The sequence below is a fragment of the Emys orbicularis genome, chromosome 1 (assembly GCF_028017835.1).
Source record: "Emys orbicularis isolate rEmyOrb1 chromosome 1, rEmyOrb1.hap1, whole genome shotgun sequence".
In the NCBI taxonomy this organism is placed as follows: Eukaryota; Metazoa; Chordata; order Testudines; family Emydidae; genus Emys; species Emys orbicularis.
The window spans coordinates 106,891,642-106,917,405 of record NC_088683.1 but is presented as its reverse complement, the minus strand read 5'-3'; the positions used below and the strand labels follow the sequence as shown (position 1 = coordinate 106,917,405).

Sequence of the window (25,764 nt, the reverse complement as noted above, 5' to 3'; positions counted from 1 at the left end):
CAGGAGCATTAGTGCCTCCATTGCAATCTCTGTGAAATAAGGCCGACCCAGGAGAGTGACTGTTTATGGGAAATACATCTCTGTATTTTAATAATTTGAAAAGAGAAAACTTGGAGTGGAAAGTAAGCCATGGAATGAGGAAATGAGGGGTGGGGGTGGAATGAAGAGGAATCTCTGAAGCCTCACGGCAGCTTTCAAGCTCTGGGAACTGCAGAGCTCTTCAGTACTGATTTCAGGTTGTGATATGCTGTCTGGTATGTACGGTATTATGGTAGCATTCCTATAATTAAGGGTCTCAGTGTTGCCATTGTCACCCCCTATTATAATAGATTATAACTCAGATATAATAATTAGCTATGGGCTGAAATTAGACATACAAGTTCTCAGCCTAGGAGGCAATTTTTAAAAATTTTTTTTTGGAAACCAGAAGTATTTTATTGTAGGTGGGGCTGGTAGCACCACCTATGATTAAGGTTGCACAACACTTCCGATTATAAGACCCTGTTTTTAGTTGTCTATAGCTTTGCCAAATTTTAACCGGTTGGGCTGAAATTTTCCATGCCAGATGTCTCTCAGGCTAAGTTTAAAAAAAAAAAAACCCATTAAAATAGTTCAGTTCTCACTTACAACAAAGCTAGGGGAAAATATGTTGTTTTGCCTATATTAACAAATTCTTGAGATCATTTCTTGGAAATGACTTAGCGCCCCCATACTCTGGAGCAGGAACTTGAAGTTTGGCAGGGGGTGGCCTTTGTGTCAGGGATGTGCCTTTTGCGGTCCCCATGGCCAAGTTATAAACCTTGGAAAAAATCATTTCACACATGCTCAATAGAGACTTTGATTTTAAGCTGCTAAAATCTCTGAAAATTCTGTCTTGCTGAGTGTGCGCCATCCCCTTACAGCTTGAGCTGAGCTAGCGTGAGTCTGTCTACCAGGGACACACACACACAACTATGTTAAAAGAACATTATTAAAGTTCAGAGGGGGAGCCGTGTTAGTCTAGATCTGTAAAAAGCAACAAACAGTCCTGTGGCACCTTATAGACTAACAAATGTATTGGAGCATAAGCTTTCGTGGGTGAATACCCACTTTGTCAGACGCATGTAATGGAAATTTCCAGAGGCAGGTATAAATATGCAGGCAAGAATCAGTCTAGAGATAACGAGGTTAGTTCAATCAGGGAGGATGAGGCCCTCTTCTAGCAGGTGAGGTGTGAACACCAAGGGAGGAGAAACTGCTTTTGTAGTTGGCTAGCCATTCACAGTCTTTGTTTAATCCTGAGCTGATGGTGTCAAATTTGCAAATGAACTAAACCCACCGACCGCTATGCCTACCTTCATGTTATATCCGCCATCAAGTGCCAACAATGCCCCCCTGCTATGTACATCAGCCAAACTAGACAGTCCCTACGTAAAAGGATAAATGGACACAAGTCAGATATTAGGAATGGCAATATACAAAAACCTGTAGGAGAACACTTCAACCTCCCTGGACACACAATAGCAGATTTAAAGGTAGCCATCCTACAGCAAAAAAAACTTCAGGACCAGACTTCAAAGAGAAACTGCTGAGCTTCAGTTCATTTGCAAATTGGAGGAGGAGGAGGAGGAAACAACCTCCCTTCTGCACCTGTACCTGTGGCAGGAGGATCAGAAGGGGAGGCTGTTTGGAGCCCTGTAAAACTCTGAGACCATCCTGCCTGCCTGCATCACTTTTGTCTGTCCAATGATAACTGGGCTCTTGCCCAAATCTGTCAGTGCTGACCCTGGTGCTAAGTGTACAAGCAAGGGTGATGCAAGGAGGCTTGCTGCACTACCACTTATGGTGCCTATGCAGGGGCCAGCCACAATTGCAGTTCTTGTGCTCTCCTATGTACCGAGACTGCTCTTTGCCCATACTCCCAAAAATTTGGGAGGTGGGAGCTGGGGCCATTGGCTCCATTCCCTGCCTGTGCTCTAGCCACCAAAACTAGCAGACGGCAAAGAGGGAATGCTTGTTACACTTAGAAGGTATGTGAGGCACTTGAGGCAATTTTGCTCCTCCTGGAGCTCCCATGGGTATGATATGAGACCACACTGCCTCCCAACATTAGACTAGGCCTTATTGGCATAATCTGTCCTTAAGTGGCTGTATTCATGTTCAGTTGTTGAGGAATTTAGTACAAGAACTTTAACACTGTTCCTCTGCAGCGTTGGAAATCCTTGCTGTCCCCAAGGAATAATAGACCACAGGCCTGTGAATCAAACACACTTTCCTCATGGCAGTGCATAGATATAATCACCGGCCCCCGGGCAGGGCCCCCTTCTCCATTTAAACTCGTTGCATCTGCAGCCAGTCCAATCTAGGTTTATTCTTATTGGTATTTAGAAATGGTTGAGATGTATGTGGAAACACATGTCGTGCATTTGCAAATGGAGTTGCATCACTAGGATATGAACTTGCATAACAATTAGGATGTCTAATTAAGCTGAAACTTCATGTCCTTTTAATTATGCCATTAAGATGTCTAATTACAAAATGAAGACGTGTAATTACAGGGTGACAAAACTTTATGAAATGTTATCCTGCTCACTGGAAATCATGTTTTTTAAAAGAAGCCTCAGTTTATGCAAATATCAACTGTCCTGACTAACTCTGGGGCATTCAGAGCCCCAATGGTAATGTGCTCTGCCGTAAGCCCTGCAATAGGCAGGCACAAATGAGTATACTAAAAAAAAAAGAAAGAAAAGGAGTTTAGTGCGTGTCAAAGATGCCATGTTAACAGTCCGAGAGAGTGAGAGGTATGGTGGTCTTGTGGTTAAGGCACTACACTGAGACTCCAGAGAGCCTGGTGCAGTTCATAGCTCTGACACAGACTTGCTGTATGGCCTTGAGCAAGTCACTTGAACTCTTTGTGTTTCCATTGCCTCATCTGCTCAGACGGCTATCAGGGGTTCTAAGGGCACCCGTCTCCTAGGAACTGGACTGAGGACACCAACTCATTTTGCAAAGATACCAAACAGCCACAAGACGGCAATGGCTTTTGGTTGCTTCAGAACTGGATCACATTTGCCCTTTGAGATGACACTGGTGAAAGGCTCAAAAGCCCATTATTAAAACTGTATATTTATCACAGACATGAATGTTAGCATTTGTTTTGAAAAAGTCATAGCCCTGTTGGAAGAGGCTGCACTCTGAGTACCCACCCTCTGAGAGTAGTGATGAAATATTGTATGGGTCTGCCATACAGGCCTACTCTCTCCCATGGGGCTTCTCTCTGGAGCATAATGCCTGTTGATTGTGCAAGTGTTATTGGCTTTCTTTTTTTAATTGGATGCAACTCATCAGTGATATTAAAAAAAATTACTATGACAAACCTGCGGTCTTATTATTACCTATCTCTTGAGCCAGCCAGCTCCCTCATGACAACATGCGTTACGAGAATTGTTCAGTAGACCAGAACAGTGTGGATTAAAAGAAGATTGCTGCCAGATATTTGAGGTATAAATGTACACCTCTACCCTGATATAACGCGACCCGATATAACACGAATTCGGATATAACGCGGTAAAGCAGTGCTCCGGGGGGGCGGGGCTGCACACTCTGGCGGATCAAAGCAAGTTCGATATAACGTGGTTTCACCTATAACGCGGTAAGATTTTTTTGGCTCCCGAGGACAGCGTTATATCGGGGTAGAGGTGTATATACATTTGCCCTTGCCTGCCTAGAATATCATTAAAACACTAGGTATTTAATCTGGAATAGGAACACTTTGGTCACGTAAACTTTGCAGCTGGAAAATACTTTGTCCCTAAAACTGGCAGATTACATATGTGTATATGTCTGTCTGACTGTCTATCCTATTCCGACAAAAAACTATGTTAAAATGGAGTTAAGTTAAGAGTACATATCATAATTTAGAATTTAGATACATTAAAGGGATGCTGTAATTATCCCCAAATCAAGTGTTTGTAACCCCATACATTCATAGATAAAGTTACATTTGAAAGAAATCCATGCTTGTTCAGATATGGAAATACAGAGTTAGGGCACCCAGACAGCCTTCTGAGTCTGCCCTTTCATTGACTCTTAAAAAACTTCCTATATAATAAAAAACTCGCTGAAATCTTGTGCAAAAGGTATATTCAAATACATATTTTGGGGGATTACTGATTATTTTACCTTACTATACTTTATAATGCAAAGTACCTCCTTTATCAGAAACCTTAATTCTGTCCTGCAGGGGCATAAATCATACAGTTAGGATAAAGGTATTTTAGTGTTTGTGGACCCAGATTAGATTAGACTGATTTTTAAAAACACAATACATTTTAAAAAATCTTTTGCACCCCTGACTTTGTCACACCACATGGCAGAGTTTTATGGCCAGATTCACCGGTACATTTTGGCTGTTTTACCCCATTCTGGAAGAATTCAAAGTGGCCAGAGCATACAAGCCAGTTAAACTGGGTTTACAGCTGCTTTGGTTTGTCAGAGCAAAGCAAAACAGTCAGTGTGTATCAGTTTCCACCCCCTTCCTGTCCTCCAAATTCCCTAGCTTCTTGCACTTCTCTACCTTACCCTGCATGCACACACTCCTAATTCTCCCTCCTTTACTCTCTACATTCCCTTGTGCACAGACATGCATACACCCTAGTTCCCTCTTGCTCCTGGCTTAACCCTTGACTAGATCTGGTAGTTTTTGAAGATAAATTTAGGATTAATGGTCACTTTTTGCCATTTTTTATGAAAGTGTATTTGTCACGAAGAACTGCCCTCTTTTAAAATGGAACTGTTCTCAATGAGTCTAAAACTGCCACGGCCTTTAGGGAAAATGGTGGCCCTCTGTGCTGTGAGGAGGCAGAATCAAAATCTCAGTGGGATAAATGAGACACCCATTCTCAAATGGCCACCAACACAGGGCAAGTGTGGTGTCCCGTCCCTTTAAATAATGGGAGAGGGCAGCCAGTTTGGAAGAGGATAGTTCTTTGTGGAATTCTCTGTTGCAGAAGAACATTGTATCCTTCAGTCTTTGCTGCAGTAAATATCTTAGGTACGAAGAATAACTATGTATGTAAAATAACCATTAATTCTAAAAACTTATTCAAATGTAGCCCATAAATAAGATTTTAGTGAGTTTTAACTATATGGGAAATCTGAGGAGTCTCTTGCTCTTATACTGAAGTTATTAGATGCCCCCCCCCCAAAAGAAGTCTGATACGAGGTTTCAGAATTTCATAAATGACCCATTTTAATTCATTTTAATTTCTAAACATTAACAGATTTACATGTAAATTTTCAGACAATTCATTCTGTACTCAGAGTAAGTGCTGTAAATTTGGGGAGCACACACTTTAATTTTCATATATAACAAAGAGTTTGAATCCCTGCTAACTATGCAATTGCTACTGATACCTCTGTTGGGGTGTGTGTGTGTGTGTACTGATACCTCTGTGTGTGTAAAATAAACTGGGGGACATATCATAACACTTACCTCTTTACCAGGGATAAGCCCTATTTCAGCAAAGTATTTTCTGTTTTCCCACTCAGCCTTCCAAGAAAGTCTCTTCTAGTTCCAAGTTTCAGTGGAGTTAAAAAGTGTACCACAATTTTTCTCTTTAAATATCGCTATTTATAGCTCTCAGATGTTGTCAGGTATGCATTGCATCTTCAAAGGAGCTCAGACAAAGAAAGAATGACAGAGAAATGTGGGATAATTTCAGTGGTATATTAGAATCCATGATGATTTAATCATAGAATCATAGAATATCAGGGTTGGAAGGGACCTCAGGAGGTCATCTAGTCCAACCCCCTGCTCAAAGCAGGACCAATCCCCAACTAAATCATCCCAGCCAGGCCTTTGTCAAGCCTGACCTTAAAAACCTCTAAGGAAGGAGATTCCACCACCTCCCTAGGTAATCCATTCCAGTGCTTCACGACTCTCCTAGTGAAAAAGTTTTTCCGAATATCCAACCTAAACCTCCCCGACTGCAACTTGAGACCATTACTCCTTATTCTGTCATCTGGTACCACTGAGAACAGTCTAGATCCATCCTCTTTGGAACCCCCTTTCAGGGTAGTTGAAAGCAGCTATCAAATCCCCCCTCACGCTTCTCTTCTGCAGACTAAACAAACCCAGTTTCCTCAGCCTCTCCTCATAAGTCATGTGCTCCAGCCCCCTAATAATTTTTGTTGCTCTCCGCTGGACTCTTTCCAATTTTTCCACATCCTCCTTGTAGTGTGGAGCCCAAAACTGGACACAGTACTCCAGATGAGGCCTCACCAATGCCGAATAGAGGGGAATGATCACGTCCCTCGATCTGCTGGCAATGCTCCTACATATACAACCCAAAATGCCGTTAGCCTTCTTGGCAACAAGGGCACCCTGTTGATTCATATCCAGCTTCTCGTCCACTGTAACCCCTAGGTCCTTTTCTGCAGAACTGGTGCCTAGCCATTCGGTCCCTAGTCTGTAGCAGTGCATGGGATTCTTCCATCCTAAGTGCAGGATTCTGCACTTGTCCTTGTTGAACCTCATCAGATTTCTTTTGGCCCAATCCTCTAATTTGTCTAAGTCCCTCTGTATCCTATCCCTACCCTCCAGCATATCAACCACTCCTCCCAATTTAGTATCATCTGCAAACTTGCTGAGGGTGCAATCCATGCTATCCTCCAGATCATTAATGAAGACATTGAACAAAACCGGCCCCAGGACCGACCCTTGGAGCACTCCGCTTGATACTGGCTGCCAACTAGACATGGAGCCATTGATCACTACCCGTTGAGCCCGATGATCTAGCCAGATTTCTATTCACCTTATAGTCCATTCATCCAGCCCATGCTTCTTTAACTTGGCAGCAAGAATACTGTGGGAGACCGTATCAAAAGCTTTGCTAAAGTCAAGGAATAACACGTTCACTGCTTTCCCCTCATCCACAGAGCCATTTATCTCATTATAGAAGGCAATTAAGTTAGTCAGGCGTGACTTGCCCTTGGTGAATCCATGCTGACTATTCCTGATCACTTTCCTCTCCTCGAAGTACTTCAAAATTGATTCCTTGGACCTGCTCCATGATTTTTCCAGAGATTGAGGTGAGGCTGACTGGCCTGTAGTTCCATGGATCCTCCTCCTTCCCTTTTTTAAAGATGGGAGTATATTAGCCTTTTCCCATTCATTCCAGGACCTCCCCCAATCGCCATGAGTTTTCAAAGATAATGGCCAATGGCTCTGCAATCACATCAGCCAACTCCTTTAGCACCCTCGGATGCAGTGCATCCGGCCCCATGGACTTGTGCTTGTCCAGCTTTTCTAAATAGTCCTGAACCACTTCTTTCTCCACAGAGGGCTGGTCACCTCCTCCCCATACGGTGCTGCCCAGTGCAGTAGTCTGGGAGCTGACCTTGTTCGTGAAGACAGAGGCAAAAAAAAACATTGAGTCCATTAGCTTTTTCCACATCCTCTGTCACTAGGTTGCCTCCCCCATTCAGTAAGGTCACACTTTCCCTGACCACCTTCTTGTTGCTAACATGCCTGTAGAAACCCTTCTTGTTACTCTTAACATCCCTTGCTAGTTGCAACTCCAAATGTGATTTGTCCTTCCTGATTTCACTCCTGCATGCCTGAGCAATATTTTTATACTTCTCCCTTGTCATTGACTCTTGAACAGTATCTTCTGATGTAAATGGTTTACACTAAATGATAGAAAATGTATTGTTAGTACTCACATAGTGGGGGGTTGATGGGGCATTGCCACCTCTGTTGTTTATTAATTTATTATCTCTTAAAGGCCAGAAGCATTATCATACTTATTATTAATTATTATTATTTATTTTCTTCTCTGTCTTTGCTGTGTATGTGTCTTTTGTTCTCCCTATTGTTCTTTTGCATTCTGATCTGTGGAGGGAAACTCACATTTCAGACAGCTTAAATCAGCATTACCAACCTACAAGAATTCACTTGGCATGTTAACTGTCTTTTAAGATTTGTGCTCAATACCCAATGGTGGCGTCTTGCTCTCAAAAGTCATTTGAATGTCTTCTAGGAATTATTGAATTGTTTATTGATCTTGTAATTATTCTTGTGTCTCTGGTTCCGTCTGATGTTTGCCACTTTGTTAAAAATTTAATACCATATTTTAAAATAGTTATTTGGGCTGATAACACTATATGTGCAAATATTGGAATATGTTTGCAAATATTGAAGTATATTTGGTATGTTTCTCCCTTGACTGAATTTGCTTTCCCCTCGCACCTCCTTGTCTGTATTTCTACCATCACAGTTTTTTCTTCCCCTACCGCCCCCCCCCCCCAAAATCTTTTGTCTTTCTTAAAGAAATCTAAGAATCCCCTTGTTTTTCTCTGCCATTTGAACACATGGGGAACTGCCCCAACCAAAGACGATAAAATAAAATTCTGAGTACATTGACTCTTCCTTCATTCCTGTTCTGTGTGCAATTCAGAGCTGTTAATGTAATAGAATAGCACTTCCTGATGATGGTTGCATGCGGAGTAGCTACTCTGGTGCCCCAGACACTATATCTTATTCCAAGACTAAAAACTATGTTAAGATGGAGTTAATGTAATTTCAGGGTAAAAGACATTACAGAGATGTTGTAATTATCCCAAAATCAAGCATTACAAACCTCAAGATATTCAGGGTTAAGGTTACACTTTAATAAAATCAAACATGATAAAGTATGGAAATATACAGATAAGGCATTCAAACAACCTTAACTATGCCCTGTAGTGACATAATTTAATAACTGTACAATTATTATGATAGAGGCATCTTAGTGATTGTAATCTCAGATTAGATAAAATTTATTTTTAAAGACATTGGCAGTTTTTCCATATTTTTTCCCACTTGGGGCCTCCATAGTAGGTATGAATTCTAGCAGGGGCTACAAATCATCTACAGAAGTGGTTCTCAAACTTCTGTACTGGTGACCCCTTTCACATAGCAAACCTCTGAGTGCGACGCCCCCCTTATAAATTAAAAACACTTTAAAATATATTTAATACCATTATAAATACTGGAGGCAAAGTGGGGTTTGGGGTGGAGGCTGACCGCTCATGACCCACCATGTAATAACCTCGTGACCCCCTGAGGGGTCCCGACCCCCAGTTTGAGAACCGCTGATCTACAGCAGGGCTTTATTGAGCAGCCTGGCAGCCATAGCAGAGCATTCAGGGTAGCACTACCATGTGCCCCAAAACTCAGGCAGCATTATCAACAGACTCACTCTCTAAGTTTCAGAGTCTGAGCTCCTGCCCAAGTTATGACATCTACACAGCTATTTTAGCGCTGTAGGGTGAGCCCTGCTAGCTAGAGTGTGTCAACCTGGGCTCTGAGACTCGCTGCTGCTATCTGTATAGATGTACCCTGTATGTAAAGAACGGTCTCTTAGCATTGTACAGCAGGTCTATTAAAGACTAGCCTTTCCAGACTCCCTCCTTCTTCTGTATGCTGTTTATATTGCTATCCACTTCATAACCCAGCAGGTCCCTACCCTGGGATGTAGGCAACTGTTGTCATTCCTTCCCCCATACCCTTATTTATAGATAAGGTAACAGAAGGTGACAAGGTGCCCTTAGGCAGAGAAGGGAATAGAATTCCCATTGTTAATATGGTAGATCTAAAACTCATCCACTTAGGCAAACTGCCTCTCAGAATGAATGTATCAGATCTATGTGCTTGGCTATCCTGTCTGTGACCACTGCTCTAACCACTAACCCACTCTTCCCTCCCAGAGCCAGCAACAGAACAGGGATCCTGATTTCCCATATGTCTCTCAAAGAGCTGTGTAAATCACTGGCAAAATGTATCACATTCCCATCTAGTAGCTCAGGGGTTCTCAACCTTTTTCTTTCTGAGCTCCCCCGCACCCCAACATTCTGTAAAAACTCCACAGCCCACCAGTACCACAACTGTTTTTCGGCATATAAAAACCAGGGCCAGCATTAGGGGGTAGCAAGCAGGGCAATTGCCCAGGGCCCCATGCCACAGGGACCCCACGAATTTAAATTGCCCAGGCTTCGACTTGAGCCCTGGGTGGTGGAGTTCAGGGCCCCAGGCTTCAGCCCCGCACGATGGGGCTTCGGCTTTCTGCCCTGGGCGCCAGAGAATCGAACACTGACCCTGCTTGACGGACCTCCATAAATCTGCTCACGGCTCCCCTGGGGGCCCCGTACCCCTGGTTGAGAACTGCTGTAGTATCTGATCCACATAGAAGATAATAGCCTACTAGCACCACTTGTTACTTCTTAGCTCAAGTGATAAAGGTCTGTGCTATGGAGCTGAAGGTCTCCCGTTCACACACGGCTGATGACCATTGTGTAGAAGATCCCTATGGTTCCTGCTTTGTTTAATTAAAGATTATATCATTATGCATGCACGGAAGTAGGCGGAACTAAGGTTGCCCTGGTAATCTTAATGCTGAGATTTCCTAGCTTTCCAGTGCTTGGCTTTGCAACCTTAATGTTATTTTAATATAGCTTTTTTTGCTATGTAATTTCCCAGGTTGTTTGAAAACAACCATCACATACAGGGTTTTCCCCCCGCAAAACTGAGGAAAAGCAACTAAAGTAGCAGAAATGCCCTACAATTATAGGGTGTCTGAATATGTGTGCGGAGCATGGCAATATTTTTTTTCCCCATTCACCCTGCCTTCTGAGTCATTATGTGCCAGCGCTCAGCGTGGCTATGTTAGTGCTCTGCTTACCATCTCGTTGTAAATCATATTTTTATACCTTTTGACAATCTACTTCAAATGTAACTGGAACAAAGAGCATCAGAAGACGGCTGCATCCCCGAAAAAAAGGCCGTTATGTGGAGCTGCCAGAACATTCTGAGGCTGACAAAGTTGAGATGCTAATGAAGGGGTGAATGGTCTCCACACTTGCAGTATATTTTCTTTCCTGTGCTCTCATGAGAAGCAGTGCTAAACTTTGAACACGGTTTGTGCTAATTAGCTCTTTTTTTTATTAAATATTAGTTGATCACATCATCTCCTTCATGCGGTATGCTCAGTTTTATTTCATTTTGCAATACATGAAGATCTGTGGTCTTGGTAGCATTGAGAGAAAATGCAGTGTAATTGTGGATTGGATAGCTATGAGTACCAAATCTGATACATTGTGACATATAATGTGTTTTAATGATCATTCTATTTATATTTTCAAATAAAAACATCAACAATAAAATACAATAAAATAAAATAAAAGTAAGTATACACTAGTCTAAAAAAATGTTTTTGCCCCTTACTTTATACACTGAGGATATGTCATATAAAAGTTCCCAAAATGAAAAACACAGCTTAGACAAATCTTAAAATAAAATAAAATAAAAATAATCAGTTTTTCTCTTTTTGGGGGGTGGGTGGGAAGCAAACAGCTAACATATTATATTTTCAAGTTAAAACAATTTTCCTTCAAGAGTCTTGGCCATTGACATAAAAATCTCTTAATTTTTAACGCAGTTAAATAGCCCCCCCCAAGTCAATAATATACATAAAACATATAGTAAATGTGGACTTATATGCCTTCCCCCCTTTTCTTTCTCCACAATTCCCTGTCACATTGAAATTGTGCTCTTGCATGAACCAAAGATAGTTTGTTTCTATTCAGAATTTGTGCTCCCACAGGGTTGTCTTGTCATCTAAAAAACGTTGCTATCTAAAAATGATCAAACATGTACTCTGTAATAATAATTTCTTTTTAAATATCGTCACAGAGGAAAATCAGCAGAAGTTGATATATTATAAGAAATCATTGGGGGATAAAAAAATACAAAATACCACTAACTAGATACTTTAGTCTCACTTTGTTTTGCTGGTCCCAGGAGATCCAACTCTCTATTCCCATTTCTAGTTATGGAATATTTCAGCACCCAGAATTCTTTGACACTGGGAGAAAAAAAAAATCAAGATATGACATAAAAGATGGTTTCCTCCGACAAGTCTTTTCAGAGTCCAACTGTTCTCCCTTTTATCCTTTTTTTGTGAAGGGGGAGCACGCACGCACCTTCTGTCCTTTAGTTAAGAGCAGAGCAAAGCATCTATATTTCACCTAGGGCTTTTCAAGTGGAGTGTATGAACGTTGTGTGACTAGCAGACTCTTCCACAGAGGATCCTTAAACTGAGAACTGGGGCCCGGGGGTCGGAACTCATTGGAATTAGTGGGAGTTGTTCTATTGACTTCAGTGTGCTTTGTTCCTATAGTGTTACTATTCGGTTAAAGCTTTATCGGGTATCTGGCTAACTACAATTGTTCATGTTCGTCCCTGGCAGATTTCACTACCTAAAAACACCACTCCTATTTAAAATTGATTTTGGTGTAAAGGTTTTAAGTGTTGTGTCTTACGATGCGCAGCCACAGCATTTGACTGTAGATGCACCTGGGAGTTTTTCCATTGGTTTTCGGTTCTTCCTATTTTATCTTGTTTTACGTTGCTGACTAGTAGCTGGCAAATCAGTTAATCAGTATATCTGGCACAGAAGCTACGGCCCCCTGAGATACTGACTGTATCTTGTCTCTGGCACTGCTGATTCCAGCTTGAGTTCTTGCACCAATGCTCTAAATGGGCAGTGGTGGGGAAGGGAATTGACCACTCCCCTGTGCCACCAGTCAGAAACGAAATGCCTGTTCTAACCTCACTTATGTTATGGCAATGTACCTTCATTGACTTCACAGGGGTTTCTTCTGATCTACCCTGGTGTATCTGAGAGCAGAATCAGGTGCCCCAAAAGTTTCCAGGCCTAGATATGCTGTGTTGAAGAATCTCTTTTCTCTATGCTCCTCGGGCATCAATCCACTAGCTTTTGCAAGTGTGCTTAATAAATGGAGCTGCAGAGCAATGCTGCTGCGTTGACTCTGCCATTTGACTGATTGCAGAAAGCATCTCCGCCCACTCTTACTCCAGGAACTCTATTTGATCTAATTCCTCTGGAAAGCCACATGGCGACTACATCCAACATTAACTTCTTGTCTATTTAACCTCTTTCCCAGGTACTCCACCTCTTCGTTCTCCAGGCTGGAGAGGGTGGGTATCAGGCATCCTGCACCTTTGCCTTTCGTCGGAAACCTGCTGTTCTTTCGCCAGGTAAGAAGGGTTTGAGTTGGTATCTATCCAAAAATGTTTTAAAAGAGCAGGGGAGATGGGGGAGGAGGGGAAGGGAGAGAGTGAACTTGTAGCTACTGATCACTGCTCTTTGAGCATCTTCCCGGGGACATAACAAGCACAACTCACCTTTGTGACCAGAAGGAACATAGCAAGCAGCCACCTATAAGAGGCACTGATTTAAGGACAAAATTAACCAGACAGAAAGAAAGGGTGTAAGCTTCTGAAGCTAATTACTTGAACTTTTCCAGGAAAGTTCATGACCTTGGTGGAGTAAGCTTGGTTATGTGAATAGAAGAGATTATATTAACTAGCTCTGACTGGTTTGTTCTGAGCGGTTTCAGTTTATACAGCCCTCTGTTGCTGATTGTACATGTTTATTTCAAAGCATGTAACTTTGTCTACTCCCAATCAAGTAAATGAAGTTAGATACCATTAACTAATACTGCTCCCTGTCCCCAGTTTTAAGGTCTTTTTTGAGGGAGGGGAGTTTTGTTTAGTTTTATTTTTGTTTGCTCATGTACAACAAAAGAACTGTTTCATCGAGAGAAACTTTTGTTTTATGGTCTGATTTCAATAAAGCTCCCAAGGACCCAATCTCTCAATCTGAGTTTACAGTGGAGCACCATCATTTTTCAGGTATGGAGTGTTAAAGTCTCTCCCATTCACATTGGTGGCTTTCCATGTTGGTTTTCAAGATTCCCAAGCACTTTGTGAAAGAAATCTGGAATAACTCCAGTGTTCAGGCCATATTCCCCCCCACCCCCGCCCAACAAAAAGGCTTAATGTCCAAGATTGTCTGAGAGATGTTAATGAGAGTATAGTTCTTTTTGCTGTCAAAGTGGTTACACTACCAGTATCTGATTCATTATTTGGTAAGGCATTTTGAGATACCTGGAGTATTAATGTAAATCCAAATTCAATTCTATGGTGAAACTAATTTAAATAGTTGTTTTCACATGTGCACCTAGTTTCAACCAGAAGAGAATTTAAAAGGTTGGATCACCTTAACAAGGACTGGAAGGCAGTAATGAGACACGGAGCTGGTTTGAAACCAGCCCGGAGACTGAAAGTAACTAATCTCTTGTCTCTTTGATGACAAAGCACAATTGATCCCTTTGCTGGCACTTTTTCAGCAACAGGCTGACAGAGAACTGAGTCTCCCTCTTACCCCTAGAGGGAGTTGCTCTTGAACAGGGTTGAGGCACTGATGAGAGTAGTGTGGGGAAGTTTTCACTGCTGTTACCTCAGCTTGTACTTAGACAACTTTAGTGAAACTGGTTTCTTTTATGTGCACTAAATTAACATAAACAATATAATGAAGAGAAAACACATGCTATTTTACAGGGTTTTTTTAAAAATAAAACAATTTAAAACTGATGTGCAATTACAGTTTTATGTTCATGCATGAGTAGTTAGAAATAAGAATTCTGGATGGGATTTTAAACCATGCTTAAGTGTCTTAACAGCACAAGTCCCATGGATTTGCAGTCCTAAATCATTTAGGTTCTTTTGAAAATGCCTCTGTTCTGTTGTGGGTGGGCATGATCAGTTCTATCACTGTCAGTAGGAGCTAGGCACATGTCGTATTTAGTCCAGGCTCTTTGTAATTTGTTTTTCTCCCCTGATACGTTCTTCTGTATTTTCCTGTTCTGTTTCTTTGATTGTTTTCTCAGAAATAGTGCCCATAGCAACACACTGGTAACAGGAAGACCATGTGTGTGCTGCAGGCTGTTTTCTAATGGTAACATTTTCACATACACATGTACTGTACTGAACTCAAAAAAGGACATCTCCTCCTCTCCCAGTAGGAGATAACCAGAGGCAATATGTCATCTTACTGGGAACTAGGATGGATTTTATGGATCTAGTTGTGAGGGCACAGCAGCAGTTTGATGGCTGGGTTAGTTTCTAAGGACAGCTCAGATGCAAGAAGTAAAATGCTTGTACATCCCATCATCATGTATAGAACAGTAAAAACTCTTTGCACTTACATTTGATATGCAATAATGTGACTGTATATAAGTGATCTTATAAACAGCCTTTCTTCCAAGCCTCTTTGAAAGGCCGAATCCTTCTCCCTGTATTCAGCATTGCCAACCCCCAGCATTCAAAAATCATGTCAGGCCTGCCAAAATCATAAATGGTTTAAAAATCATTAGATTTAAAAAATATATATTTTAAGGTTTTTCTGTTTGCTTTCTGGGTTTTGGCTGCATTCAGGTCACATTTTCAAGCTTTTCTTTGCAGCCTTTTTTAAATGAACGCTGAAATTCTCCCATAATCTCATAAATCCAGGAGCTGGAGTTTTAAGAAAAACACCAAGTACCACAAGACTCACAATAAAATTGTAAGAATTGATAACACTTATACTTACTTGTATAGCTGAATAAAATCTATGGGCCTGATTCTCCTCTCACATAAATCATGTAAACCAGGTGTAGCTCTAGTAAAGTTAATGGGGTTAATGCCAGTTTTATTTCATCATATAAGTGAGAGGAGTATCAGGCCCTATCTCCCTTTCTCAGATTGCCTTGAAATGAGTGGGAAGTATTACTAATGTGAGTAGGATTTTGCCCAGAGTGCTTCTTTTTTATTATAAACCTACAAATCAAATTTCTGTTACAAAATTCAAACATGTTTTTCTATATCTCTTCTGTTTAAACAAAAACACTTTATTGAAGAGCATGTATTGTTTAGTTTAAAAAAGTAAATGTAGTGTTTGTGAAATCTCTGGCTGTTGGCTGGAATGAGGGTCGCTGCTATGAAGTGTCGTTTGAGAGCTGGAAGATGGTGGGTGTCAAGGGTGGATGGTGGGGGGAGAAATTTGTGGGGAGGTGCAAGGAAATGAATAAAAAGGTAAGAGCTGACTTGAAACAGCAAGTTGTTCCATTACTCGTAAAGTCTCACTTCTCTTTTAAGAACAGGAGAGAGAGCGACAATCAAACCCTGAAATTAAAACATACCCAAGTTAATTTGCTACAGAAAAGAATATATGGAATTATTGCAGTACTGCAGCTGGGAAATTACCTCAGAGTCCAAGATATTAGATTAAAAATACTTCGATTACATCAGAACCATTTGCAGTGGGCAACATCTGCTGCAGGAGTAAAAGTGATTATGCTGTAAAAACATCGTGTTTAATTTTCCCAGTAACTGAGCAGGAGATTTGCAGCAGACAGAAATGCAATTTCACCAGGAACACTTGAGTATTTCTCATCCTCCCCCCAACGATCTTGCATTTTCCTTACAAATCTGTGGGAAAACCAATGGGTTTCCCCCCACCCCCCACTTGGAAGCATAACCGGATACACAAGGCATACACAGAGCACACAAACAAAACAGGGCATTAGAGCCACGGGCTATTTAAAAATGGAAACTCTTAATTCACAAGCTAATGGTTTTATTATGTGACAAATACGTTTAAAACCTAACATATATAACACGGCCCTTCCCCCAAGGAGCCAGAGAGAACATTTGATCTGTTGCTCTTGCAGTGTTGTATCCCCTCCCCCTGTCCCTCGCCCTTTCCTAAGAAAGCAGTTATCAGTTATGCTGTTTTAAAATGTCATTATCTTGACATTTTAATGGTTCTAGTAATCGGGTACTTTACCTGTGGCCAGGGCCAGCTTTAGGCCAATTCAACCAATTCCCCTGAATCGGGCCCCGCGCCCAAGCCCCGGTACGGCGTACAGGCAAGAGCCGGTGTGCCGTACCGGGGTGGCCCGGCTTCCCCAGCGGGCAATTTAAAGAGCCTGGGGCTCCCAGCAGGGGCTGGAGCCCCAGGCCCTTTAAATTGCCACCAGAGCCCCACTGCTGGAGCCCTGGGGTAGGGCTGCGGGGCTCTGGGGGCTATTTAAAGGGTCCAGCGCTCCCCTGCTTCTACCACCCTGGCCCTTTAAATAGCCGCTGGAGCCCCACCGCCGCTACCCCAGTACTCCCACAGCTATTTAAAGGGCCGGGGTGGTAGAAGCAGGGGAGCACTGGACCCTTTAAATAGTCCCCAGAGCCCCAGGCTGCTGCTGCTGCTGCTACCCCGGTGGGGGAGGGAAGAGGAGGGGGCACTTACCGTACAGGGTGGGCTGTACCCCCTGTACCCGCACCCCCTGCCCGCAGCCAACCCCTGCTGCACCCCCTGCCCGCACCAGCCCCGGACCCCCTGCCCTGCCCACACCAGCCCCTGTCTCCAGCCAGCCCTGCACCCCCTGCCCGCAGCCAGCCCGTCTGCAGCCAGCCCCTGACTCCAGCCAGCCCTGCACCCCCTGCCCGCAGCCAGCCAGTCTCCAGCCAGCCCCGCACCCCCTGCCCTGTCTGCAGCCAGCCCCTGACTCCAGCCAGCCCTGCACCCCTGCCCGCAGCCAGACAGTCTCCAGCCAGCCCCACACCCCCTGCCCTGCCTGCAGCCAGACTCTACCTCCAGCCAGCCCCTGCCCTGCCTCCAGCCAACCCCATGCCCACTGGTGCCCTGCAGTTCCCAGGGCAGTAACCCTGCACACCTGCTTCAATGAGGGGGGCAGGGAGCAGCTGGGACCCACACATGTGCACCCCCCTCCAGGGAGTGGAGGGACCAGGGACCCACACATGTGAAACGGAGCTCATTCTAGTTCAGGCCCATCTTTTTAAAAAAGAACTTTAGGTAGGGTTAACATACATCCATATTTTCCTGGAGATGTCAGGCTTTTTGGTTCTTAAATCGCCGTCCGGGAGGAATTTTTAAATTTTAGAATTTAAAAATTCCGGGAAAATACGGACGTATGGTAACTCTATTGATACAAAAAATGCATACTGTGGCACATCCCTTAAATCAGAACTTTTTATAGGGAACCGGTTGCTAAGAAATTAAAGGCTTTTTTTTTTACATGGTTTTTTTTTTTTTTTTAGTCATCCCATCGAATTGGGCCCCGCACTTCCTAAAGCCAGCCCTGCCTGTGGGCACTGTGTACTATTCAACTTTAGGGTTACCATATTTAAAAAATAAAAAAAGAGGACACTCCACGGGGCCCTGGCCCCGCCCCTTTCCCACCCCACCCCTGCTCCAACTCCGCCCCTTCCCCGCCCCTTCCCCAAAGTCCCTGCCCTAACTCCGCCCCCTCCCCTGAGCGCCCGCATTCCCCTCCTCCCTCCCAGCCACGCGAAAAGGGCTGCCCGAGCACTACCGGCTTCACGGTTTGCCGGGCAGCCCCCAGACCCTGCGCCCCTGGCCGGCGCTTCCCCAGCGCAGCTGGAGCCCGGGAGGGGAAGTGCCCGGCCGGGGGCGCAGGGTCCGGAGGCATGGGGGCTGCCCGAAGCCCGAGCGCTACCGGCTTCACAGTTTGCCAGGCAGCCTCCAGACCCTGCGAAGCCGGTAGCGCTTGGGCTTCAGGCAGCCCCCATGCCTCTGGACCCTGCGCCCCTGGAGCCCGGGAGGGGAAGTGCCCGGCCAGCGGCTCAGGGTCCGGAAGCATGGGGGCTGCCCGAAGCCGGTAGCGCTCTGGCAGCTCGGCTTTAAACAGAGCAGAAGAGTCAAGGTAGGGAGCACAGCAGCCGCGGGAGGGGAAGTGCCCGGTCGGTGGTATTTTTCCCAGACATGTTTGGCTTTTTGGCAATTCCCCCCCGGACGGGGGTTTGATTACCAAAAAGCCGGATATGTCCGGGAAAAACCGGACGTATGGTAACCCTATTCAACTTGCTGCTGATCTTTGCTGAGCTGAAAAATGTCATGTTCTTGGGGGTTTTTTTGTTGTCATTTTTGGTTTTGTTTTTTTTTTGGTGGGAGGGACTTTTATAGCCAGTTGTACCTTCTAGACTGTTCGGTGAGCTGCTTTGGGTCCATACATTGGCATGCTTATATTTTAGTTTTTCCCCATTATTCATTCGAAGCTTCAACCATGCTTGTGACTGGTTGTGTGCTGCCTCCCTGCCTTGCATTTTAATGAACGACATCGCTCTTTTTAGCCCCTCTCTCGGCATGGACAAGATGCTCTTTGTTTGCTCTGTTTATTCCTGCTTGGGTTACTTGTCGTTCCTGGGCTTCCCCTGAGCAGCCCTCTTCTGCTGAATGGAAAATGGGCACTGTATGGATGCTTTGTCTCCTTCAGTGTTGGATTGGGCAGGGCTGAGCAGTTTTATGGAGTGAAGGGTGTGGGGAGAAACAAGAGATCAAATGTGATTCTTTCCCACTACATATCTGCCCAAAGCATCCTTTGATATGCAAGTCAAAGAAACAAACAAAATGCAGGGCCCTTGCCATAATGAAATTAACTCCTGTCTAATTTTTGAACTAGAAAGCAGCACATCAGTGTTTGGAGACAGAAGCTGCAGCATTGACTGTTCTGGAATTTAATGACACAGCACGTAAACCAAAGCAAGGTTTAAGAGAGACAAATGGTGAGGAGAATGGGAGGGAAAAAAGGGGGAGCTCACAACTAACCTATCTGCCTGTGTTAATTGCAGGAGTAATATAGCTTTGCACTGACAGTAAAAGCTTGCATATGGTTTTGTGTTTTTTGTAGAGATAAACAAGAAGAGAGGAATGGAATGGGGAGTGTTTGTTTGCCAGTTGATTGATATTTAAGTGGGAACTGGAAAACAAGGCCTTGGTATAATGAACAGATCTCTCATTATCTTTCCCATTTGGTCATGGACATGTATTGTGGGCTGACACTGTATCCTGTAAAAATGTTACTGGGTGGTTTTAGTCATCTCTAATGCTTTGGGAAAATTCTTCTCACATTAGAGGCCTGTTCATATATTTCTACTGAATGAAACACATGCATTACAGATACAGCTCTAGCCACTGCACAGAATGCTGTATTGTACTGGGCCTTGATTCATGGTATGAATGTGCATATATCTGTGTATACATTCTCTCCTCTTAGCTATATCAATCTCCTTTATTTTGATTTGCACTTGATACTGCCTCCTTTGTACAGGACCCAGTCAATTTGGTTCTGCACATGGTCTAATAGGTTTAATTTTTAAATCTGGTTTTATACAACCCTAGAGCTCTTAAAACTAAGGGGCTGTAAATTCTAATACTGTACAAATATAGGCTAACAGGAATGTAAGAACCAAGCAGGACAAGCAGGAGCTCTGTGTGTCTTCCTTATGCAGTGCCCCAATGCTGATCTGTTGAACTGCTATTACAGTTCTGGGCTTCATTTGAACAGAATTGTGCTCAAATGTGTATTAATGTTGTACTGTGCACAAATGGTTTAGGTTTAGACCCACTAATTTTCACATGTGACTTTAAATATCAATTTGAACTCTGGTCTCCAAGAGGAGAGTGGCTAGTATGTTGCTAACCCTTTGTGTAACCTATATGTTTCAGCAGTCTTAGCAAGATAGATCTATTTGAGATAGTAGCCTTTATAAAAATAGGTTATTTCACAATTCACAGTGATGTTAGTCTGGCTTGACTTTCTAAGAATCAGTATGGTATTAGTAAATTACCATTTAAGGGAAAGGGAATGAGCAAAGAATTCAAGGTTTATTAAGTTTCTTTATTTTTGACTTAATACAGTGCAGAAAGATGTGAAATGCAATGTACATCCATCTCTGGTTACTTAAAAAAGTTATCTCACAGGTTTGGTAATGGAAAATACTGCTTGTCAACTCTAGATTGTGGTCTGGTTCAGATCTAGATCCAGCTGGTAATGAAAGTTGTTACCATAGCTTGCTTGGTGCTAAGTGAAATGAGTTTGGTGGTCTCAGTCTAGTTCCTACGGGATAGATACACACATGACAGAAATAAAAAGAAACGCCCCCACAGCTGGCACAAAGTGTTACCCTGGTTGGCAGTGGAGACTGAACCACCCTCTAAATCCTAGAGGTGGCCTATTCAGGTCAGGATTGAAGCATGTTGATGGGACATTGTGGGGAAGTTTGCATTGCCGCTGCCTGTGATATACTGATGAACCAAGAAATTGTACTGAATGTTAGATTTTTCAATTGTGAATATTACGTTTTGCAAGGTGCTTCATGCTCAGGATAGGTGGCAGAGAAATGAAATAAAAATAAAATATCATTTTTGTGTCTAAATAGAGGTCTTTATTGTTCTCAGGCTAGCCACCATCCAATTCTCACACTTGCATTTACTTTGATATACCTTTCTCATACATGAGAACACTTTAGTATGAGTGTGTGTACATCAATGACAAGAGAATGTATGTAAAAAGGGAAATCTTTGGGGTCTGCCCCCTTTTATTTAGTGATGCTCCTTTTTGAAGAATACATGTGGAAAACTTGAAGGGAACTTGCTGATGATTTTAGGCCCAGAATTTGCAGTGGTTTTATTCTTTTTCTTGTAGCACAAAACCTTGAGAGTCCCCTGACTTTAGGAGTTGGTGATAGAATTGCGAGAGCAGCAATGAGGCCCAAGTAAGGGTGCTGAGCACAGTATTTTGTTACTCACAATCCAATAAGGTGAAGAAATCTGAGGGGAGTGAGCACTGAAAGCTGCTAGGCTAGGAAGAAAACAGTGTCCCCAATATTCATCATAAAGGCATTCAACAGCTGTCAGCGAGAGGTGATGTTTCATGGGCACCTTTGGAAGTATTTCTGTGTCACTGGCTAGGCCTCATGCTTGTCCCTGTTCTCCCTTTCTATTAAATGCAGCTCTTTAACACACTCAAGTAAGATACGGTCCCTAACTGGCAACAAGAGTAAGCAGAGACCATAAAAATAGCCACAGGGCACATCTAGGGTGACCGCCTTTTCAAAAGGCAAAAGCGAGACATATGCAGGAGTCCCACCCCCTCCATGGCTCCACTCCTGCTCCTCCTCTTCTCCCCCAAGGCCCCACCCCCTGGCTAGGCCGGAAGCCAAGAGCTGGGCCGTGGTAAGAGCCACCAGGTTGCTTGGGGAACCCCATACCCTCCACCTGCCCTGGGCGGGGGACTGGGATGCTCGAGAGCAGCCCCTGGCCCGTGTCCCCGTCTGTTTCCTGTAAGCTGTGCGGGTGCGCAGCAGCCTATTAAGCGCCGTGTAGGTGCTCATGGAACCTGTCTGGCACCTGCCACGGCCGGGGAAGGGGTGCCCCTCCCCTGGCCGGGACCTGCTGTGGCTGGGGCGCCCCTCCCCCGGCCCCAACCCAGCTCTGGAGCTGTCACGGCCAGGGGAGGGGCACCTATCCCGCGACCCCAGCCCTGAAGCTGGCGCAGCAGGGAGAGGCGCCTCTCCCTCCCCACTCCCCGCCCAGGTGCTGCTGTGGGGAGAGAGAGCTGGGGGGAGTCCTCTCTCCCTGCCATAGCCCCAGGGTAGACTGCACCCCAAACCCCTCATCCCTGGCCCCACCCCCAGACGGAGCCTCACCCCCCAATCTAACCCTCTGCGCCACCCCTGAGCCCCTCATCCTTGGCTCCACCCCAGATCCCTCACCCCCAGCCGGAGCCCTCACACCCCTACCTTCCCCAGCCCTTGCCCCCACCCACACTCCGAACCCCTTGGTCCCACCCCCACCACACATCACCTCCATACTGGTGCACATAACAAAATTCATTCCACACATGGGTGGGAAAAATTAGAGGGAACATTGGTCCCCGCCCTCTGGGGTATGTCACCTAGGGCAGGTGGAGGGTCTGGGGCTCTTCAAAGTGGCCCGGGCTCCCTTACTACTGCCCAGCTCCAGCTTCTGGACTGGCTATGGGACAGGACCTTGGGGAGGAGAAGAGGGCGGGGCCTCATAGCAAGGGGGCCTAAGGCCCACCGCAGCCCCCCCTCCCCACCCCAAACACACCAGGAAGAGGCTGGCGCTGCCCTTGAGCCTTGGACAGGTGCAGAGCAGTGCCGCAGGGAATCGGGACCAATGCTGTCCTGGAGTCATTCAGCCCAGAACTGGGACTTGAATTCTGCATTTTGGGACTGTCCCGCCCCATTCAGGACGGGTGGTCACCCTAGGAATATCATTTGGGTTCACTTGATTGCTTTTAAGCACCTATGCCTTAGCTCCATCCATCTATCCCCTTTGAGCTTATTAACTTGTACGCAGTTCAGAGACATGCTCATACTGATGAGGCATGCATATATTTCTCTGTGCTCTGTGGAAGCCTTTCTATGGAAATGCTGAGTGCTGAGGCGCCCTGCGTTTCTGTTAGCAGCGCTCGGTGGCCTGCCGGATGAAAACCATAACTCTCTCTTTTTAAAATAACAATCTTGCAAGAAGCTAGAAACTGTAAATAAAACATACAAAGCAATAAGCAAATGGGACCAACTCACATGTGACTATATCGTGAGAGTGGAAGCTGCTAGAGATTCAAGTTTTGAAGCTGGTTGGGCAGTATTATTATTACATGCTTTCTTGCTTCTCCAAATAACAGCAGTGAACTGGAATATCTGATATATGGGTTCAGTTCTCAGTTGTGCCACAGATTTTCTGTGTCAGTTTGGGCATGTCATTTACTATTGGATCTTGTGTCCACTAAAGTCAATGGGAGCTTTGCCATTGATTTCAATAGACTCAGGATCAGAACCTTAAATCTTTTGTGCCTCAGTTTCCCCATCTGTAAAATGGAGATAATGCTTCCTTTCTACAACCCTGTCTCTGTCTTGTCTATTTTGTAAGATATTGGGGGCAGAAACTATGATATTGTGTGTTTGTACAATGCCTAGCACAATAGGGTTCCAATTTTGGTTAGGCCTTTAGGTGCTACTGTATTAACAAACAACATCAGGTTCAAATTCTGGCATGGTTGTTTCAGTCCTTCATCCTCCTCAGGAAGACTCCAGGCTATTTACTGTGCAAAGCATCTTAGAAATCCCCATTGTTTGTTTGCCATTTTACTACTTGGCCCGGCATTTGTCACCCTATCAGATGCACTGTGTATGTCTATGCTGCAAAAAACAAAAACAAAAACAAAAAAAGGGGCTGTTCTTAATTCAGGTGAAAATAGCTGTGAAGGTGAGACAACTCGCTTTGAACTTGCATTAGCAGCTCGAGTTAAAGTCTATAGGAGAGCCTGGGGTTGAATTCAAGCTGCTAACCCGAGTTAAAAGCCAAGTTGCCATGTCTTCTGGGTTAAAATAGCAGTGAAGACATGACAACTTGGCTTTTAACTCAGCTTGAATTCTATCCTAGGCTCTCCTATAAACTTTAACTTGAGCTGCTAACCCATGTTCAAAGCTGAGTTGTCTTATCTTTTAACCCATGTTAGCTAACCTGAGCTAAAAACACACTTGTTTTTTCAGCCTAGAAATAGCCACCGGTCAAAAACGACTGGATGGGGACTCCCTTTGGCGCCAGAGAACAGCTATGTAAAAGTGGTCACAGTTTTGCTGGTGAGCTGTGTAATGCTTTCCTTAGCTGCTCTTATTGGCAAGCTGGTTTTGTGTAACTATAGAAGCTTACCTTATTAAATGCTGTGGGGAGTGGTGCCTCAGGGGACTGCTAATAGGATATGGAGGACTTCACCTCTACAATGGAAGGAAGAAGCTTGTTAAGTGGTAGCACTGATGAATGAGAATAGGGACTCTGTACTCCCAGCTTTGCCATTAACTCCCTGTTTAACTTAGGGCAAGTCACCTAGGCTGAGATTTTCAGTTTCCAATAAAACTAATGGGAACTGGGTATCCCAGTCCCCTTGGTGGTTTTGAGAATCATAGGTTTACCTGTTCTGTGCCTTGGTTTACCCATCTGTATTACTGATATAATATATTAACACTTACTATGGGAGTGTGGTGAGAATTCTCTAATAATAATAAGATCTAGCTCTTTGTAGAACTCAAAACACTTTTCTAAGGAGGAGTCAGTATCATTATCCCCATGTTACAGATGGGGAAACTGAAGCTCAGAGAGGTGAGGTGACTTGATCAAGCTCACCCATTTTAGGACAATGGCAGAGCAGGAATAGAACCCAGGTCTCCCATCTTGTGTTTGTAAAACAAGTTATGATCCTCTGATAAAAGGTGACATACAAGTGAAGAGTATTACATTAGTAATAATAATAGCAATAAACAATATTTTACCAGTTCCAATCCAGTCTAGATCAGAAGTAGCCAAAAACCATTCTGTTCAACAGCTGTTTGGTGGCTTATGTGAAATGATTATCTCCATCCAAATTCCATGGAAAAGAGCTATGCGTCACACAAAGTTTCCATCACAACTGGCTCTGTTGTTAGCAGTTTCATCAAAGAGGTTAAAGATTTCACAGATGTGGAGATTGATCTACCCTGTATTGATGGGTACTGTGGTTGAGATACATTACTGGAGCAGTGATGTATGGGAGGTTGCCATGTGCTATAACTAAGGCTAAGATTTTGTCATGATTATTTTTAGTAAAAGTCACGGACAGGTCATGGGCAATAAACAAAAATTCACGGAAGCCGTGACCTGTCTGTGACTTTTGCTGCTGTGGCTCCATGGTTTCCCCATGGGAGCTGGGAGCTGTGGGGTTCCCTCTCTGCCCGCAGCAGCTGGAAACTGCAGGGGGGGTCCCCTCCACCCACGGCGGCTGGGAGCTACAGGGTGACCATATTTCCCAAAGAGAAAATGGGACACCCACAGCTGCTCACCTGAGGCATCCGTCCCCCCACCCTCCCCACAGGCTGCCGCCCATCGCTGGAACCCTGAGAAGGGCCCCCTCAGGAGTCTGTCACCTGTCGCTGGAACCTTGTAGGGGGCCCCTTGTTGCCTGTTGCTGGAACCCTGCCAGGGCCCCACTGGCTAGCAGCTCCAGAGTCCTGCAGCCCCTGGG

General features: G+C 44.3%; 1 protein-coding gene across 1 annotated transcript in view; it reads left to right on the top strand.

Moving 5' to 3' along the window:
* The window catches only part of TBXAS1 (thromboxane A synthase 1), a 328,018-nt gene that overhangs the window by 57,999 nt on the left and 244,255 nt on the right, over positions 1-25,764 (top strand). The window contains exon 2 of the mRNA XM_065407299.1: positions 12,985-13,078. Within this exon, the coding sequence (XP_065263371.1) occupies positions 12,985-13,078 (94 nt within the window). The remainder of the gene's footprint in view (positions 1-12,984; positions 13,079-25,764) is intronic.